Source organism: Lithobates pipiens, unplaced genomic scaffold (genome assembly GCF_037356315.1).
Source record: "Lithobates pipiens isolate NorthernLeopardFrog02 unplaced genomic scaffold, aLitPip1_a1.2 Scaffold_13, whole genome shotgun sequence".
Lineage (NCBI taxonomy): Eukaryota > Metazoa > Chordata > Amphibia > Anura > Ranidae > Lithobates > Lithobates pipiens.
In genome coordinates this window covers 539,176,187-539,197,256 of record NW_027507718.1, presented here as the reverse complement: position 1 = coordinate 539,197,256, position 21,070 = coordinate 539,176,187, and the positions used below count along the sequence as shown (strand labels likewise).

Below are 21,070 nucleotides of genomic sequence, written 5' to 3'. Positions count from 1 at the left end.
TGAGGACATCATATTGTTTTCTCCGGATATTGTACTGGTACCAGACATGACACCTCCTCTAGTCCAATGACTTATGCCGCGTACATACGATCAGACATTCCGACAACAATATCCCATCATATTGTCTTCTCTGGACATTGTACTGAAAGTAGACATGACTCCTCTTCTGGTCCTGACTCAGACTGGTGGAGGAGCAGAGGTGAGGACATTGAACCATCTTCCCTGGACATTGTACTGAGACTATGACGGGACTCCTTCTCTGGTCCCATGGCTCAGACTGGTGGAGGAGCGGAGGTGAGGACATTGAACCATCTTCCCTGGACATTGTACTGAGACTATGACGGGACTCCTTCTCTGGTCCCATGACTCAGACTGGTGGAGGAGCGGAGGTGAGGACATTGAACCATCTTCCCTGGACATTGTACTGAGACTATGACGGGACTCCTTCTCTGGTCCCATGACTCAGACTGGTGGAGGAGCAGAGGTGAGGACATTGCACTGATACCATGACAGGTCACCTCATCTGGTGAAGTGACTCAAACTGGTGGGGAAGCAGCGGTGAGGACATCATATTGTCCTCTCTGGACATTATACTGATACCAGACATGAATTAATGGAGCACTGCTCCCCCTCTGGTCACATGACTTGGGTTCATTGTATGGATGCCACTAATGAGTGTGACTACCGCTGGTCACGTGGGTCTCTCGGCAGGTGCCTTACCCTCTGAAATCTTACTGTTGGTCCCCTTGAAGATGTATATTTGTCAGCTTCCTTGTGATGGTGACATTTCATGTCAGACACTTTTTATATTTTCATCCTCATAAACCAAAACTTCAGTGTCCTAGGTGCAGGATAATGCATTGCAGAACTGGATCTTCTAGAACCGAAGCATTGTCTATGGCTATTTACTAACCTCATTACTGTCTCTGTACAGGAAGGAGCAGGCGAGACTGGAGGCTGAGCAGAGGAGGACGGAGAAGGCTCGATGGGTGAGTGACAGCCGGGAGTCCATAGGGGTTAGAATTCTCATTACAGGGAAGCAGTTCTCAGTTATCCAGGAGGGGGAGCCCCTGTACACCATTTATCACAATTCAGGGAGATGGGAGACTGGTAAAAAAAAACATGGCACCCCTGTCCAGACCTGAACCCCTACAACCCAGACTAAAACCTCTGTCCTGACCTGAGCCGCCACATTCAACTCTGTCCTGACCTGAACCCCTACAACCCAGACTAAAACCCCTGTCCTGACCTGAACCCCTACAACCCAGACTAAAACCTCTGTCCTGACCTGAGCCGCCACATTCAACTCTGTCCTGACCTGAGTCACCAGAAACCAGCCCCACTTCTGTCCATGCTCCTAACCCTGCACAGCCCAACCTTGCACCTCTTTCCCGTCCCGAACCACTGCAGCTCAAACTCAACCCTCCGTCCTTTACTGAAATGCCACAATCCAGCCAAACACCTCTGTCCTGACTGGAACAGCTATACCCTAACCAAACACTTCTGTGCCAGACTGAACCAGCACAGCCCAACCCAACACTTCTGTCCCAACCTGAACTGCCACAGCCTCACACCTCTGTCCAAACCTGATCTGTCACAGCTGAGCCTGACACCTCTGATCAAGCTTGACCCACCGCAGCTCATCCTCACACCTCTGACCAAGCTTGACCCACCGCAGCTCATCCTCACACCTCTGACCAAGCTTGACCCACCACAGCTCAACCTCACACCTCTGACCAAGCTTGACCCACCACAGCTCAACCTCACACCTCTGACCAAGCTTTACCCACCACAGCTCAACCTCACACCTCTGACCAAGCTTGACCCACCACAGCTCAACCTCACACCTCTGACCAAGCTTGACCCACCACAGCTCAACCTCACACCTCTGACCAAGCTTGACCCACCACAGTTCAGCCTCACACCTCTTACCAAGCTTGACCCACCATAGCTCAGCCTCACACCTCTTACCAAGCTTGACCCACCATAGCTCAGCCTCACACCTCTTACCAAGCTTGACCCACCACAGCTCAACCTCACACCTCTGACCAAGCTTTACCCACCACAGCTCAACCTCACACCTCTGACCAAGCTTGACCCACCACAGCTCAACCTCACACCTCTGACCAAGCTTGACCCACCACAGCTCAACCTCACACCTCTGACCAAGCTTGACCCACCACAGTTCAGCCTCACACCTCTTACCAAGCTTGACCCACCATAGCTCAGCCTCACACCTCTTACCAAGCTTGACCCACCATAGCTCAGCCTCACACCTCTTACCAAGCTTGACCCACCACAGCTCATCCTCACACCTCTGACCAAGCTTGACCCACCGCAGCTCATCCTCACACCTCTGACCAAGCTTGACCCACCACAGCTCAACCTCACACCTCTGACCAAGCTTTACCCACCACAGCTCAACCTCACACCTCTGACCAAGCTTGGCCCACCACAGCTCAACCTCACACCTCTGACCAAGCTTGACCCACCACAGCTCAACCTCACACCTCTGACCAAGCTTGACCCACCACAGTTCAGCCTCACACCTCTTACCAAGCTTGACCCACCATAGCTCAGCCTCACACCTCTTACCAAGCTTGACCCACCATAGCTCATCCTCACACCTCTGACCAAGCTTGACCCACCACAGCTCAACCTCACACCTCTTACCAAGCTTGACCCACCACAGCTCATCCTCACACCTCTGACCAAGCTTGACCCACCATAGCTCAGCCTCACACCTCTTACCAAGCTTGACCCACCACAGCTCAGCCTCACACCTCTTACCAAGCTTGACCCACCGCAGCTCAGCTTCACACTTCTGACCAAGCTTGACCCATTACAGCTCAGTTTCACACTTCTTACCAAGCTTGACCCACCGCAGCTCAGCTTCACACTTCTGACCAAGCTTGACCCATTACAGCTCATCCTCACACCTCTGACCAAGCTTGACCCACCACAGCTCAGCCTCACACCTCTGACCAAGCGTTACCCACCACAGCTCAGCCTCACACCTCTGACCAAGCTTGACCCACCACAGCTCAACCTCACACCTCTGACCAAGCTTGACCCACCACAGCTCAACCTCACACCTCTGACCAAGCTTGACCCACCACAGCTCAACCTCACACCTCTGACCAAGCTTGACCCACCACAGCTCAACCTCACACCTCTGACCAAGCTTGACCCACCACAGTTCAGCCTCACACCTCTTACCAAGCTTGACCCACCATAGCTCAGCCTCACACCTCTTACCAAGCTTGACCCACCATAGCTCAGCCTCACACCTCTTACCAAGCTTGACCCACCACAGCTCATCCTCACACCTCTGACCAAGCTTGACCCACCACAGCTCAACCTCACACCTCTTACCAAGCTTGACCCACCACAGCTCATCCTCACACCTCTGACCAAGCTTGACCCACCATAGCTCAGCCTCACACCTCTTACCAAGCTTGACCCACCACAGCTCAGCCTCACACCTCTTACCAAGCTTGACCCACCGCAGCTCAGCTTCACACTTCTGACCAAGCTTGACCCATTACAGCTCATCCTCACACCTCTGACCAAGCTTGACCCACCACAGCTCAGCCTCACACCTCTGACCAAGCTTGACCCACCACAGCTCAGCCTCACACCTCTGACCAAGCTTGACCCACCACAGCTCAGCCTCACACCTCTGACCAAGCTTGACCCATCACAGCTCAGCCTCACACCTCTTACCAAGCTTGACCCACCACAGCTCAGCCTCGCAACTTTGACCAAGCTTGACCCACCACAGCTCAGCCTCACACCTCTGACCAAGCTTGACCCACCACAGCTCAGCCTCACACCTCTGACCAAGCTTGACCCATCACAGCTCAGCCTCACACCTCTGACCAAGCTTGACCCACCACAGCTCAGCCTCACACCTCTGACCAAGCTTGACCCACCACAGCTCAGCCTCACACCTCTGACCAAGCTTGACCCACCACAGCTCAGCCTCACACCTCTGACCAAGCTTGACCCACCACAGCTCAGCCTCACACCTCTGACCAAGCTTGACCCACCACAGCTCAGCCTCACACCTCTGACCAAGCTTGACCCATCACAGCTCAGCCTCACACCTCTTACCAAGCTTGACCCACCACAGCTCAGCCTCACACCTCTGACCAAGCTTGACCCATCACAGCTCAGCCTCACACCTCTTACCAAGCTTGACCCACCACAGCTCAGCCTCACACCTCTTACCAAGCTTGACCCACCACAGCTCAGCCTCACACCTCTGACCAAGCTTGACCCACCACAGCTCAGCCTCACACCTCTGACCAAGCTTGACCCATCACAGCTCAGCCTCACACCTCTGACCAAGCTTGACCCATCACAGCTCAGCCTCACACCTCTGACCAAGCTTGACCCATCACAGCTCAGCCTCACACCTCTGACCAAGCTTGACCCACCGCAGCTCAGCTTCACACTTCTGACCAAGCTTGACCCATTACAGCTCAGCCTCACACCTCTGACCAAGCTTGACCCACCACAGCTCAGCCTCACACCTCTGACCAAGCTTGACCCACCACAGCTCAGCCTCACACCTCTTACCAAGCTTGACCCACCACAGCTCAGCCTCGCAACTTTGACCAAGCTTGACCCACCACAGCTCAGCCTCACACTTCTGACCAAGCTTGACCCACCACAGCTCAGCTTCACACTTCTGACCAAGCTTGACCCATCACAGCTCAGCCTCACACCTCTGACCAAGCTTGACCCATCACAGCTCAGCCTCACACCTCTGACCAAGCTTGACCCACCGCAGCTCAGCTTCACACTTCTGACCAAGCTTGACCCATTACAGCTCATCCTCACACCTCTGACCAAGCTTGACCCACCACAGCTCAGCCTCACACCTCTGACCAAGCTTGACCCACCACAGCTCAGCCTCACACCTCTTACCAAGCTTGACCCACCACAGCTCAGCCTCACACCTCTGACCAAGCTTGACCCACCACAGCTCAGCCTCACACTTCTTACCAAGCTTGACCCACCACAGCTCAGCCTCACACCTCTTACCAAGCTTGACCCACCACAGCTCAGCTTCACACTTCTGACCAAGCTTGACCCACCACAGCTCAGTCTCACACCTCTGACCAAGCTTGACCCACCACAGCTCAGCTTCACACTTCTGACCAAGCTTGACCCACCACAGCTCAGCTTTACACTTCTGACCAAGCTTGACCCACCACAGCTCAGCCTCACACCTCTTACCAAGCTTGACCCACCACAGCTCAGCTTCACACCTCTGACCAAGTTTGACCCACCGCAGCTCAGCTTCACACTTCTGACCAAGCTTGAGCCACCGTAGCTCAGCTTCACATCTCTGACCAGGCTTTACCCACCACAGCTCAGCCTTGCACCTCTTTCCTTGCCCAAACCACTACAGCGCAAATTCACACCTCTGTCCAAGCCTGAGCTGCCCCAAATCAGCCTTACACCTCTGTCCTGACCTAAACAAGCACATCACAGGCTCACGCATCTGTCTAAGCATGAACTGTCTTAACCCATGCTCACACCACTGTCAAGGCCTGAACAACAACAGCCCAGCCCCACACCTCCTTACCAGCATGAACACCCTAAACACAGCCCCACGCCTCTGTCCAACCTTGACCCACCACAGCCCAGCCCCACACCTCATTCATACTGACATGACACCCCCTCTGGCAGAGATCATTGTTCAGATTTCCTTACGGCAGTGTCTCCAGGAAATACAGCCAGCCCATGCTGATGTAGCTGTTACTCCTACGAGAAGGGATAATTGTACAACCAGTCCAGGTCATCTGTTGGGAGGTGTTCCCAGGAAGTATACCCAGCCACACGAAGGTAGCTCATAGTCCAGAGCTCCTCGGGGGAGTTTCTTCAGAAAACACAGCTGGTCTCTGGTGGCTTGGAACCTATGATTCTCTAAAATGGAATGCAGCTTCCTTCAGGTTTCGGATGGGGTAACAGTGACCTGATTATACATTTACATGGTTGGTGAGGTTGAATAAAGACACCAGTTCCCATGATGGGAAATAGAATGTGAAACCAGTTATCTTGTCAGGATACCCCAATGCTGATAGTAAAGGAATTTGCCTTTCAGAAGCTTTTTTTAGTAATTCAAAGCCACATGATGATGACTGGCTGCAGATGGGGGGCAGTTGGGTGTCTAGTGGAGCAGAATGGCTTCATGAGTCTTACGGGACCAACTGAGCTCAAGTGAACAGCTGGAGCATCACCCAAAGTTCATACAATCGTTTGTATTGATCTCCAATGACTTCTCCACTTCTGGTTATACAACATTGTGTCACCAGCCCTGATCGCTGATTGGCGGCACACCACAGGCCAAAGCAGTCACAACGATAGATGTTTCTGAAAGCTTCTCAACCGTCTCAAAGGCAACGTTATTACTGCAGCCGGGTACAAGCTGAACTACATAATCTAGTTCTGATAGACATGGGTGGGTCTGGTTATCTGCAGGCTGAGATTCTCCTGCTGATGGTGTGCTCTTCTGCTTTGGATGTTTCAGGCCCAGCAGCAGAAGGAGTTTGAAGAGGAGATGAAAGGAAGATTTAGGCGCAGTCAGTCCATCGAGATGGCCGCGGTGAGTGTGTCTTCTACATTGCCCATCATCAGTCTTCTTCACATCCGAGCCAATGGGAGATTGAATCTTTATTATGTATCTTAGGTAGTCACTGGGTGCATGGTAGGGAATCCTGCAAGTTGTCCAGGATGGAGGTGGTTGGGGTTCTCCATTGGCTTGGATGAGTTAGTCAAGGAATTGTTGCTGTATGTTTTGAATACAAGTCTGCAAATGTTTCACTGATGTAATAATGATCTTCAACTCTTTGTTGTATCATTTACAGGAGGCGGCAGCACTGGTTTCTGGAAGGTCAATGCACCCTCGGGACATCTTCCGGCAGCATGAGCGCTCTGTATCCTGTTCCAACTCCCCACCGTCCACTCCCAGCTCTCCAGGGAGATCTCCGTCCAGTGAGTCCAAATCTTTTCATGGGTCACTTGGCTGTCTTGGGTACATTAGGGGTAGAATTCCTTTCCCTCCAGCTAGCAGTCAAAGCTTCAGATCTGTAGACAGCCTGAGAAGCAGCTTGATATCCATCCTCTCCTGCTGGTCATTGGTCGGTCTGTGTTGCTGGTCATTGGTAGGTCTGTGTTGCTGGTCATTGGTCGGTCTGTGTTGCTGGTCATTGGTCGGTTCTGTGTTGCTGGTCATTGGTCGGTTCTGTGTTGTTGGTCATTGGTCGGTTCTGTGTTGCTGGGCATTGGTCGGTTCTGTGTTGCTGGGCATTGGTCGGTTCTGTGTTGCTGGGCATTGGTCAGTTCTGTGTTGCTGGTCATTGGTCGGTTCTGTGTGTTCCATTGGTCGGTTCTGTGTTGCTGGGCATTGGTCGGTCTGTGTTGCTGGTCATTGGTCGGTTCTGTGTTGCTGGTCATTGGTTGGTCTGTGTTGCTGGTCATTGGTCGGTCTGTGTTGCTGGTCATTGGTTGGTTCTGTGTTGCTGGTCATTGGTCGGTTCTGTGTTGCTGGTCATTGGTCGGTTCTGTGTTGCTGGTCATTGGTCGGTCTGTGTTGCTGGTCTTTGGTCGGTCTGTGTTGCTGGTCATTGGTCGGTCTGTGTTGCTGGTCATTGGTCGGTCTGTGTTGCTGGTCTTTGGTCGGTCTGTGTTGCTGGTCATTGGTCGGTCTGTGTTGCTGGTCATTGGTCGGTCTGTGTTGCTGGTCTTTGGTCGGTCTCTGTTGCTGATCTTTGGTCGGTCTCTGTTGCTGATCTTTGGTCGGTCTTTGTTGCTGGTCTTTGGTCGGTCTCTGTTGCTGGTCATTGGTCAGTCTGTGTTGCTGGTCTTTGGTCGGTCTGTGTTGCTGGTCATTGGTCAGTCTGTGTTGCTGGTCTTTGGTCGGTCTGTGTTGCTGGTCATTGGTCAGTCTGTGTTGCTGGTCTTTGGTCGGTCTGTGTTGCTGGTCATTGGTCGGTCTGTGTTGCTGGTCATTGGTCGGTTCTGTGTTGCTGGTCATTGGTCGGTCTGTGTTGCTGGTCATTGGTCGGTCTGTGTTGCTGGTCATTGGTCGGTTCTGTGTTGCTGGTCTTTGGTCGGTCTGTGTTGCTGGTCATTGGTCGGTTCTGTGTTGCTGGTCATTGGTCGGTCTGTGTTGCTGGTCATTGGTCGGTCTGTGTTGCTGGTCATTGGTCGGTCTGTGTTGCTGGTCATTGGTCGGTCTGTGTTGCTGGTCATTGGTCAGTCTGTGTTGCTGGTCATTGGTCGGTCTGTGTTGCTGGTCATTGGTCAGTCTGTGTTGCTGGTCATTGGTCGGTCTGTGTTGCTGGTCATTGGTCAGTCTGTGTTGCTGGTCATTGGTCGGTCTGTGTTGCTGGTCATTAGTCCATATTGTCTACTGATCTCCAGCATAGAGTTGCAGGCCAGAGATCAGTCTTTGATGGAGGTCATGTGGTCAGTCTATGTTTTTGGATCCACAGTCACCCCTTAGCTGCAACTCCCTGTTCGGTCTACTCTGAAGGTTATTTTCCAATCTGTCCAATGGACTGATGGTCAATCTGTAGGTGGGGTGCAGCGTGCCGGAGGCAATAATTCACACAGTCCAGTCCAATAATGAAGCAATGCAGCAGCAGTTCACAGCAACCCTGGTGGGAAGACTGCCCAACCAGGTGCACTCACGGTTACAGCAACGTGAACAGAGCGGGTTCCAGACGGAATGACGGCATCTGTAGAGAGGGGCATAATATGGCCTGGCTGCCCCGTGACCAATCGGGACAATGTCCAGAAGAGATGCGACCCTACACTTTCCCTACTCATCAGGATCCTCCTCATCAGGATCCTTTCCCTACCATTAGCATGGTCCCTAACAGACGGGGTACCTTTCCCTGCACTACCTACTCCCATAAAGCGTGCCAAACCCAGGAGCCAGGGCTTTAACTTAACGCTATAGCTGAATGACGATCTCATATTTCCAGGTGGATGTGTATTGATGTCCTCCCATGATCACCCTTCCCATGTGCCCCCTGCGCAAAGTGCATCAGCAGGGACCTGTGATCAGGGTAAAGAGCCAATCACAGCGGCTCTTTACCATGTGATCAGCTGTGTCCAGTCACAGCTGATTACAGTGTAAACAGGATTTTCCAGGTTACCAGCAGTCCTCTCCTCGTGCGTGAGGAGAGTAGAGCCAGTAGTCCACACAGGTGACATCTACACTGATAATCAGGGCAGCCCCAACAGTGCCCATCAGTGCAGCCTATCAGTGCTCATCAATGGTGCCCTTCATTGCCGCCTATCAGTGCTTCATCAGTGCCACCTAATCAGTGCCCTTCAGTGCTGCCTCGCCAGTGCCCATCAGTGCAGGCTTATCAATGCCCATCAGTGATGCATATTAGTAGCACCCATCATTGTCACCTATCGGTGGACATCAGTGCCAGCTAATCAGTGTCCATCAGTGCAGCCTGTCACCGCCCATCAATGTCGCCTATCAGTGCCCATTATTGCCACCTATCATTGCCCATCATTGCTGCCTATCAGTGCTGCCTCATCAGTGCCATGTAATCAGTGCCCTTCAGTGCTGCCTCATCAGTGCTTGTCAGTGCCCATCAGTGCTGCTTTATATGTACCCATCAGTGCAGCCTACAGCAGCCCATCAGTGCAGCCTTATCAGTGCTCATTAGTGTCCATCAATGCAGCCTATCAGTGCCCATCAATGCAGCTTATCAGTGCAGCTTTATCGTTGTTGCCCTTCGTTGACGCCCATCAGTGATGCCTATCAGTGCCGCCCGTCATTGTCACCTATCAGTGCCGCATAACAGTGTCCATCAGTGCCCCCTTATCAGTGCCCATCAGGCGCCCTGTAGTCAGACAGCAGGTCCTTACCAGGAAGACAGCAGAGAGTTGTCAGAGCCAAGCTGAAGTCAGAGTCCAGAATTCACAAAGCAAGGTCAGAAGCAGGTAACATGAGATCAGACAGCAAGAGCAGGAACACAGGTCATGGGCAGCTGCATAACATCCAGGAATGAGAACACATCTGGACCGCCTTTAAATAGGCATCTTGGTGCCATTCCTTGGATCGGATGTAAGCGGGCATGCAACAGCAATGTGCGTGGACGTGCACGCCAATGAGCGATGGCAAACACAGATGTGCCGACTTGTCAGTGCATGTTGGTTACTGGCCCGGGCTCGTCTGTATGCTAGGACATGTGTACGAGAATAAGCATTATCTGTAGCATTAGCTGTACGAGTATTGGTCCCCTGGCAGGGTTTACTGACAAGTTAATGGAGGGCTGGGTTATCACTAAGGGCTCAGTTGACAATCTTCACAGATAGACATGACAGCTTGTACTCCTATGTTTAAGACCAATGGGATGGTTCATTCAGAGAATCATTCACATAATTATGATGAGTACAAATGATATATGTACCTGTCATGAATAAATATGAGAAAACTTGACTTCAAATCTTCTTTTCATTGAAGGTTTTTCCGGCAGAACAACATTCCGATACCAGCGCAGCGTGACAGAGTCTATATTGACCCCTCCAGCCCGAAGTCCATCCTATTTTCCTGGTTTCCAGAAAAGAGACTCATTCAGTGGCCCTTCTTCTAGCACACCTCCAGCATGTTCTCCTGCCTTCATCTTCTCCAAGGCCCCACTGCCAGGCACATCTACAAAGATGGACTCTTTACCTTCCTTTATACCCCCTCCGATTTCCACCAAGCGAGGCTCTCCATCACACGTAAAAGAGAACATATCTCCTCAGAGCTCCATATCGCCTCCTCAGAGCTCCATATCTTCTCCTAAGAGCTCCATATCACCTCCTTGGAGCTCCATACCTCCTCCTCAGAGCTCCATACCTCCTCCTCAGAGCTCCACATCTCCTCCGCAGAGCTCCACATCTCCTCCGCAGAGCTCCACATCTCCTCCGCAGAGCTCCACATCTCCTCCGCAGAGCTCCACATCTCCTCCGCAGAGCTCCACATCTCCTCCGCAGAGCTCCACATCTCCTCCTCAGAGCTCCACATCTCCTCCTCAGAGCACCATACTGCCTCCTCAGAGCACCATACTGCCTCCTCAGAGCACCATATCTCCTCTTCAGAGCACCATATCTCCTCTTCAGAGCACCATATCTCCTCTTCAGAGCACCATATCTCCTCTTCAGAGCACCATATCTCCTCTTCAGAGCTCCATATCTCCTCCTCAGAGCTCCATATCTCCTCCTCAGAGCTCCATATCTCCTCCTCAGAGCTCTATATCTCCTCATCAGAGTACTGTATCTCCACAACAATATCTGTATGATGTACCCTACAGGGCTGAATATGTAACACTAACATCAGAGGAGCCTCTACAACAAGGCATAGGGATCAAAGCTCAGACGAGACCTCCAGCACTTAACATTCCACCATCTACAAACTTTGACACTCCAGATGCTACAAACACAAAGATACCTGGTGATGTATACAGAGCAGAGTTTGTGCCCGTTGATAGTCTGAACACATCTGAAGATCTTGCGGACCAAGGGCACAGTCCAAAGTCACAGAGGAGCTACCACACACCTGAAGGACCACCAGCAGCAATAAAGGCTACGGTCTCCATCTCCAGTCCTGTATCAGAAATTGCATTTGCAAGTGTCACACCAGTTACCGATGCAAAGATTTCCACCACACCACTCAGCACTGAGGCACCGGGACTCGATTCTCTATTAAGTGCAAAAGCTATTGGGCCAGCCTTTGCACCACAGGAACCAGTTTTAGCTGCACAAGCTTCTTCCACTTGTGCTGCTTCCATTGACCAAAGATTATTACCATCTCCACCTATTTCTGTTACTGCAGGAAAACTCCCAGAAACAAAATCAAATGTTTACTCAATAAACAGCTATGAATCACATGCTTCCTCTAAGACCAATGTTGAGGGTCAACCGCCTTCTCCTTTGGCTGATTCGCCAATTACATTAGAAGGCAAAACTCCATTTTCATCTTCTTCTTTGAGGTCTATATTACAATATGTTGCTCCTCCACCTTATACACCTTTTAGTGCAAGAACAACTGATTCTTTTACTGTAAAGGCGCCAGCGTTTGGAAAATCTCTGACTAGCAGGTCGGCTTCCATCTCTGCCGGGACTTTGCCTGGGATTACGTCAACCAATGTTCCTAACTTAGAGACTTTAACTGTAAATTCGAACCAACTTAAACCTAAAACTCTAGATTATATTGAGACACAGGAACATAACGCCTCTTGTCTTTCAGACCACCCACCACAATCTCAGATCGAAGTCACCAACGAGTCAGCTGATGTACAACCAGTGGACTTGGCACTAGCATCTTCTTCTTTGGCCACTGTTGGCCAACCTGAATCTCAACAAGCAGAGGTTCCAACAGTAGACAGTTTACCTAGAGAAACAAGCATATCCACTTCTCAGGTGGAACTCTACAAAGACCAGATCAAAGTTTCCTCCAACAACTTGCCTGAAGCTAAAGCTGAACCCATTTATAATCAAATTCAAGTATCATCAGCAGAAAATTTTCCTTTATCTCTAACTGAACCCATTAATATAGCATTTAAGATTCCCTCAGCGGAGACAGTATCTGTTATCAACTTACCCGAACCTCAAGTTGAAGCTGATGTCCCACTTACTGAAGTTTTACCTTTATCAGCCTCTCTTCCTACCAACAACCCACCTGAATTTCAAGCCAAGCCGAGTGAAAAACAAACAGATGTTTCTCCAGTAGAATCCTTACCGGTGGTGGCCTCGCTTTACAACATATTGCCTGAACCTCAGGAGGAACTCCGTGAAAAACAACTTAAGGTTTCTCCAGTGCAATCCTTACCTACGGTGTCCTCTCTATCCAGCATCTTACCTGAATCTCAAGATGAACTTGGTGAAAAACAACTTAGGGTTTCTCCATTAGAATCCTTACCTGCGGTGGCTTCTCTTTGTGCCATCTTACCTGAACCTCAGGAGGAACTCAGTGAAAAACAAACTGAGGTTTCTCCTGTGGAATCTTTACCTGTAGTGGCCTCTCTTTCCAGCATCTTACCTGAATCTCAAGATGAAGTGAATGAAAAACAATCTGAAGATTCTCCAGTAGATTATTTACCTGTGGTAGCCTCTCTATGCATCATCTTACCTGAACCTGAAGAGGAACTCGGTGAAAAACAAACTGAGGTTTCCCCAGGGGAACCTCTACCTGTGGCGGCCTCTCTTTCCAGCATCCTACCTGAATCTCAAGATAAACTCAGTGAAAAACAAATGGAGGTTTCCCCAGTGGAATCCTTACCTGTGGTGGCCCCTCTTTCTGGCATTGTACCTGAAACTCAACATGAACTCATTGAAAAACAAGCTGAAGTTTCTCCAGAAGACTTCTTACCTGTGGTGGCCTCTCTTTGCACCATCTTGCCTGAACCTCAAGAAGAACTCTTTGAAAAACCAACTGAAGTTTCTCCAGTGGCCACTTTTTCTGGCATCTTATCTGAATCTCAAGAGGAACCAATTAAACAAACTGAGGTTTCCCCAGAGGAACCTCTACCTGTGGTGGCCTCTCTTTCCAGCATCGTACCTGAATCTCAAGATAAACTTGGTGAAAAACAAATGGAGGTTTCCCCCGTGGAATCCTTACCTGTAGTGGCCTCTCTTTCTGGCATTGTACCTGAATCTCAAGATGAACTCATTGAAAAACAAACTGAAGTTTCTCCAGAAGACTTCTTACCTGTGGTGGCCTCTCTTTGCACCATCTTACCTGAACCTCAAGAAGAACTCTCTGAAAAACGAATTGAGGTTTCTCCAGTGGCCCCTTTTTCTGGCATCTTATCTGAATCTCAAGAAGAACCAACTAAAAAACAAACTGAGGTTTCTCCAGCTGCCCCTTTTTCTGGCATCTTATCTGAATCTCAAGAAGAACCAATTAAAAATCAAACTGAGGTTTCTCCAGTGGAGTCTTTACCGGAGGCAGCCTCTCTTTCCAGAACCTTACCTGAACCTCAAGCTGAACCAAGTGATTTCCAAACTAGCCTTCCAATACTACCTACCTTACCTATTGCTACTCATCCTCCCATCAATAGCCTACTAGGAAACCAAGCTGAACACATAGAAAAACAAGTTGGAATTCCACCTATAGAAACTTTTCCTGCAAGTGCTCCACTTTGTACTACCATTCGTCTTGAATCTCAAACTGACGATATTGGCAACCAGACTGAAGGTCTGCCGGTGGAAACTGTTTCCATGGACGTGTCTTCCTTTTTCCAGTCTGTACCCAGCTGTAATCAAACTGACCTTTCATCAGTCGAGACAATACCTATACCTGAAAACCTTCCCGTTGGTGGTTTCAATGATTCTCAATTGAATGACTTTGTTAGTGGCGCTCAGTTTGATACATTTCCTGTGTCTCTCCCCACAGAAAGGTCTTCAGGATCTGAACATACCAAATACCAATCTGACGTTCCATCAGTTAAGGTCATTCAGGAAACGGTATCTCTTTCCATTGAAGGGTCACCAGAATCTGAAAATACTGAATACCAATCTAACGTTCCATCAATTGAGGCCATACATGAACCTGTATCTCTTTCCACTGAAAATTCACTAAAAGTTGAACAAAACCTAAGCAATGATCAGGATCAGGTTGTTCAACCTCAGACTTCACCAGTGCCTTTTACCCTTCCCAAATCTGAACCCAGTATTAATCAAACTAAGGTTTCAAATAATGCAGCCATACAATTGGCTGACTTCCTCTACACGGACAGTGCACCTACGTCCCAAGCCAAGGACAATATTCATCAAAGTAAGGTTTCAGCTGATGCAGCCATGCAATTGGCTGACTTCCTCTACACTGGGAGCTCAGCCAGGCCCCAAGATAAGGACAATATTAATCAAATTGAAGTTCCTCAATTGCCCGAGTACACCAGTCTACATTCTGATAGCTCTACAGGATACCAGAAGGATCAGATGACCACATTAACTGATTGTACGTCTGTATTGGCCACTATTCCCCATATCAACTCAAAAGAAGAGCCCTGTAAGATCCAAACTGAAGTTCCATCAAGTCAATCTTTGCCTCTTCCCCTCAATGGCTCTCTAGACTCTCAAGCAAAACCCATTAAGGAACAAATTGGTGAACCACCTCTTGAGTATTTACCTGTCACCGCATCTCTCACTACTAATATTTCATGCCAGTCGCTTGGTGAGGTTAATCAAAGTGAGCTTGCTGGACCTGAGACTTTACCTGTGTCTGCCGTTATTACCACTGATATGGTGTCAGAACCTCAAGCTGACATAAAAGATAGACAACCTGAGATTATATTATCTGACATTGTTGTTTCTCTTGAATCTCAGGGTGAAATCTTCAATACGCCAACTGAGGTTACACCACTTCAAACTTTACCTGTTACAGACTCCCTATCCACCAACAGCTTACTGGAGGCTCAAACTGAACCAGAAGATGACAGAACTGAAGTTCCACAAGTTATACTTGTTCCTGACAGTTCATTTAAGTCTGAAGATGAAGCTAACCAAATTGAGGTTCTGGTACCTTTATCTTTGCCTGTCTCCCTTCCCATTGAGAGTTCTTCTGAGTCTAAAGTCCATAAACCAGAGGAAGATATACCGGTATCCTTCTCCCCTCCTGTCTGTAGCTTACCTGAACCTCTCGGAGAAATTAGGGATACTAAAACCGAGCTTCTAACAACTGAGGGTAAAAATGAATTTCCCCCATTTCCCCCTGTCATCCCAGCTGAAGTTCAAGCTGAGTCCTATGATGGACCATCTGAGGTTCTGCCAACTGAGAATATAACCGAATCTACTCCACTTCCTGCCATCGCCCAGCCTGAAACCAAAGAATATTCCTCACAATTTCCACCGATTGTAAGTTTTCCTGGTTCCAGCTCTGTTGCCCCTGATCAATTACCAGCAGCATCTAGTCTTGAAAATCCAGAAGTTCTAAAACCTGACACGTTTATTGCATGCATGGCCCTTTGCACAGATGAATCAGCTGAATCTAATATAGAAGAAAATTGTAGCCAACCATCAACTGAAACTTCATTTTTACCCACTTCATTGCCATCCAATAGCTCTTCTGAATGGTCATCTGAACTCAGCCAGGTGCCACCAACTGACCCTACATCTCTCACATGGTTAGGTGACAACCCTTCTACATCTCTCGCATGGTTAGGTGACAACCCTTCTACATCTATGAACGATATCTTAAATGCGGCCTCGTCAGTGGAGTCTTCGCTGCTTTCTGCTTCCTTTCCCACTGACGGCTCAGTCAAATTTGCAGCTGATCCCAATGGAAACCTAATAGAAGTTGAATCTTTGCCAGTGCGCTCCTCTCTTCTCGGTGACGGCTCATCTGAATTTTTTCCCCCACCAACATGTGTTGATGAGGCGCCTTTACTTTGGGATTCCCTCCCAGCTTCCAGTTTAAACCTGTTTGGGGACCCTCATCCTGGAAGCCCGCCAGTCATTGGTAGCCTGGTTGAACCTTATCCTACAGAGGAAGCTTCTGGGCCTGAGGTGGAGGCCATTTCTACAATGGAACACGGCACAGATAAAGTCATAGTACATGACATTTTGCCCATCAATAACTTGCCAGCAGAAGAGAGTCAAACTCCAAAAGCTTTGTCTCTGTGCAATACTGACTTGGTGAATTCCAGTGATAGCTCAGCATTCGTTGACCATAAACACTCAACATTAATTCCAACGGAAAATGCTCTGCATGCCACAGAGAATAATATTCCAGACAACAACAACACTCTTCCCTCCGAAGTTGTTCTGTGACCTTCACGTAGCAAGTTGTAAGACGTCCTCAACTGTCAGAGGTGAGTGACCGTGTGGGAACCTCCTGGCCTGGTGCACCTAGCTATACAGTAATGCCATATGAAAGGGTTCTGCCAGGTACCTCCATGTAGGAGGATGTGTCCATCTGAATGCTTGGTGGTCAGCAGAGGCCAGGTCCCCCATTTGTCAAGTGGTTGGAAGGTATTGGGCCGGTGGTGTGGTCTTCTCGCTGTGTCCGCCTGTTGAAACTCTTGTTTCCTTTTTGTTGTTTGTGATGTCTTTCTTGATATCTTCTACTTTTTGATGTTGTTCCTTTTCTCTTCTCCGGGTCCCGCTGTCCGCCTGTCCTAGGAGTGCTCATAGTTCTACATCTAGCAAGATTCTGATTTGGTAGTCATGGACCATAAAGAGAAAAACTGAGTCTCATAAAACTGTTCTTTATTTGAACACATTAAAACAATACAAAAAAATATATAAAAGAAAATGCTCTCTGCTTAGTGCAGTGGTCTCCAAACTGCTGCCAGGCCCTTTGCTTGCCTTTTCTCCAGCCCTTGAGGATTTTTTTTTTCTCCCACTGACACCAACAATAGGACATAATTCCTTCCACTGACACCAACAATAGGACATAATTCCTTCCACTGACACCAACAATAGGACATAATTCCTTCCACTGACACCAACAATTGAACACTGTTCCTCCTGCTGACACCAACAGTGGGGCACTACTCCTCCCCCCTAATACCAAAGATAAGGCATAGCCCCCTAAAATCGAAAAGACGGGGAAAAAAAACTGCCCTTTGTTTAGAAAGTTTGGAGACCCCTGGCTTAGAGGTTCACATCATGTATAGATTCCAACACCTTTTGTATGTAGACTCAACACGTTTCGAATGATCTTCTTCAGGAGAACACATGAAAGGATCAATACAGTGGAACTCAAAGCCGGTCCTTAACCTCCTTGGAGCAGAATGCACGTAAATATGCGGCCTCTCCGCGGCTGGGTCTTTGCATCGAGCAGCCGCATATTTGCGTGCAATATCGCTGACAGTGCACGCTCTCCCGGAACAATGAATGAATGAATAATTTGTATAGAGCTACGATGCGAACTGAATCGCCTCAAGGCGCTGACAGTGACCGGCAGCTCACATAAAGTTCCTGATCATCTGACCGCCGTGACAGTCAATCATGGCAGTCACGTGGTCATAAGTTGCACTCCGCCTCCTGGCATAGCAAACCCCTTAAAGGGCCTAGAGGTTAAAAGAAAAAGGAAACAATGCAGTCCACCAGAACTCATTTCATGTGAGCGTTTTACCATAGAGGTATATCCTGATACACCAAACTGGGAACCACTGAGTCTCGGGTGGAGGCACTTGCATATGTCCAAAGGTCAGCAGATCGAATGCAGCCCTCAAAAATTCCACTCATCCGCTTGCATTTTGTGAGTGGATTTTAAGGGCTGGCGAGCTATGGCTGCCTGGGAGCGAGGGGGGCGAGAACCGCCGGCAGCCCAGCGATTGCGGAGGGGAAGAGAGAGAGAGAGCCGCCCAGGTGATCAGAGCGCAGTGCAGGGAACACGGCGATAACCGCTTTCATTTCACATTGCCGTGTTCCCCACCGATCGCTGTCAAATACAGCCCCTCCTCCATGTCCCAGGACTTCACCCATCCAATCCAGGGATGGGCAATATGTCAACCAAAGTTTCCCGGCCAGGGTGATGGGCTGTATATGATGATGAATGGTGGGAACACAGCAATTGAAATGAAAGTTGTTATTGCTGTGTTTCCTGCGCTGCGCTCTGATCATCCGGGCGGCTCTCCTGTTCCTCTCCTCCCCTGCACGGGTAGGCTGCATAGTGGACACAGGCTGCATGGTGGGCACAGGCTGCATGGTGGGCATAGGCTGCATCTGCATGGTGGGCACAAGCTGCATAGGTGGACACAGGCTTCATGGTGGGCACAGGCTTCATGTTGGACACAGGCTGCATAAGTGAGCACAGGCTTCATGGTGGGCACAGGCTGCATGGTGGGCACAGGCTGCATAAGTGGACACAAGCTTCATGGTGGGCACAGGCTGCATAGGTGGACACAGGCTGCTTAGGTGGACACAGGCTGCATGGTGGGCGTAGGCTGCATAGGTGGGCATAGGCTGCATAGGTGGACACAGGCTGCATGCTGGGCACAGGCTGCATGGTGGGCCCAGGCTGCATAGGTGGACACAGGCTGCATAGGTGGGCACAGGCTGCTTAGGAGGGGCACAGGCTGCATAAGAGGGGCACATGCTGCTTAGGAGGGGCACATGCTGCTTAGGAGGGGCACATGCTGCTTAGGAGGGGCACAGGCTGCATAGGTGGGCACAGGCTGCTTAGGAGGGGCACAGGCTGCATAAGAGGGGCACAGGCTGCTTAGGAGGGGCACAGGCTGCATGGTGGGCACAGGCTGCATAGGTGGACACAGGCTGCATAGGTGGACACAGGCTGCTTAGGTGGACACAGGCAGGCTGCATTGGTGGGCATGGATAAAGTTGTTGTTAATATTTATTTTTATAACTTGATTCTGCATAAAACATTTAAAGCGGAGGTCCACCCTAAAGTGGACCTTCCGCTCATCGGAACCCTCCCCCCCCTCCGGTGCCACAATCAGCACCTTTCAGGGGGGAGGGGGGTGCAGTTACCTGGATAATCCAGGTTACTGCACCCACTTCCGGGATAGCTCTCTCTGGAAAGGGGCGTAACTTATGCCCCTTCCCGCAAGTGCCCCGCTGCCTGCTGGGAAACACACAGATCCCAGAGACAGCGGGGAGCGTCCTTATTGCGCAGCGCGATTCGCGCATGCGCAGTAGGGAACCGGGAAATGAAGCCGGAAGGCTCCACTTCGTGATTCCCATACCCAAGATGGCGGCGGCAGGACCCGACAGACGACCTAGAGATCGGCTTCGGGTGCCGACATCGCGGGCGCGCTGGACAGGTAAGTGTCACTATTTTAAAAGTCAGCAGCTGCAGTATTTGTAGCTGCTGGCTTTAAAAAAAAAAAAAAAAACGCGGAGTCCCGGTGGACTCCCGCTTTAAGTGTCATTTCATAGATAATTTATGAGGGTGTGTTTAGGGGTGGAATTAGGGGCGGGGTTGGGTGGGGCAACTGGTGGCGAATAACCCTTAAAGGCCTGGCTAGTAGCTCAGGACTTGAAATTTTGAGCCCTGATCTAATGGTCACAATCTTCTACTAATGTGGGGACTAGGGCCTCTTCCCAACAACCCTGGGCTGTGGTTGTCAGAGTCTACGGGGGGGGGAGGCTTATAGGAATCTGGAAGCCCCCTTTAACAAGGGGGCCCCCAGATCCTGACCCCCCCCTCCCCCCCCATGTAAATCGTACCCATTCACCAAAAAGTGTCAAAATGTAAGAAACACAGGAAACTGTTTTTGACAAATCCTTTATTAAAAGAAAAAAAAATGGTGTCCCTCCATGTCCATCACAATGCCCACACCTAAGAGGCTACCTGCCGACTGCCCTCTCTTCGGCTTTGACAGCTCTTATATAGGCAAGGGCCGGGCCATCCAGTTATGTCACCCGATGGCACCGCCGCTTCTGACGTCTCGAAAATGAATAAACAAAACTAATTTTAACATGTTTCCGCGAAATTCGTTACTATTTCATTCTGATATTCTGATACATCCAAATGTCCGAATAACCAAAATTTTGTCCAAATTTGTATTCGGACCAAAACGAATTGCACATGTCTAGTAATACACCGGGCTCCTGTCTGTTCTCAGTTTGCCTGGACTCTGTTACCTTTCTTTGTCTGATACTCCCAATCCTGCTACTTCTACCTCTGACCTGTTGGATTCCTTGGATCTGATTTCTTGCCTGACCTGACCCTGCTAGTAAACAGCCTACTGAGACCTTCGCTATGTTATTTACTAAGTCCATGTTCCACCATCTGGTTTTGATGTTTGGATCATTTTACCTCCTAACGATGACTCTTGGCTACTCCACTGTACAGTCCAATGATCCAAAAATCTTTTTACTGGGTAAAGATCTCCCATTAAGGCCAGATATTCCAGTGTCCATGTTCCTGGGGGAACCCAAGTACCAGTGTACCCATATCAACTATCCTAGAAAGCTGGCAAGTTCCTGTCCCTGTATTCTTGGCTCTTTCTCCTAGTATTACTTCTGGCTCTTGTCTGTTTGCCTGAACTCTGTTACCTTTCTTTTCCTGATAGTCCTGGTCCTGCTGCTTCTACCTCTGACCTGTTGGATTCCTTGGATCTGATTTCTTGCC

The 21,070-nt window shown here is 49.6% G+C and overlaps 1 protein-coding gene across 1 annotated transcript in view; it reads left to right on the top strand.

Annotated features, from left to right (window-relative positions):
* The window catches only part of LOC143975971 (uncharacterized), an 87,487-nt gene that overhangs the window by 53,645 nt on the left and 12,772 nt on the right, over positions 1-21,070 (top strand). The window contains exons 8-11 of the mRNA XM_077478499.1: positions 935-989; positions 6,545-6,619; positions 6,882-7,008; positions 10,508-16,838. Coding sequence (XP_077334625.1) covers positions 935-989; positions 6,545-6,619; positions 6,882-7,008; positions 10,508-16,797 — 6,547 coding nt within the window. The 3' untranslated portion in view covers positions 16,798-16,838. The remainder of the gene's footprint in view (positions 1-934; positions 990-6,544; positions 6,620-6,881; positions 7,009-10,507; positions 16,839-21,070) is intronic.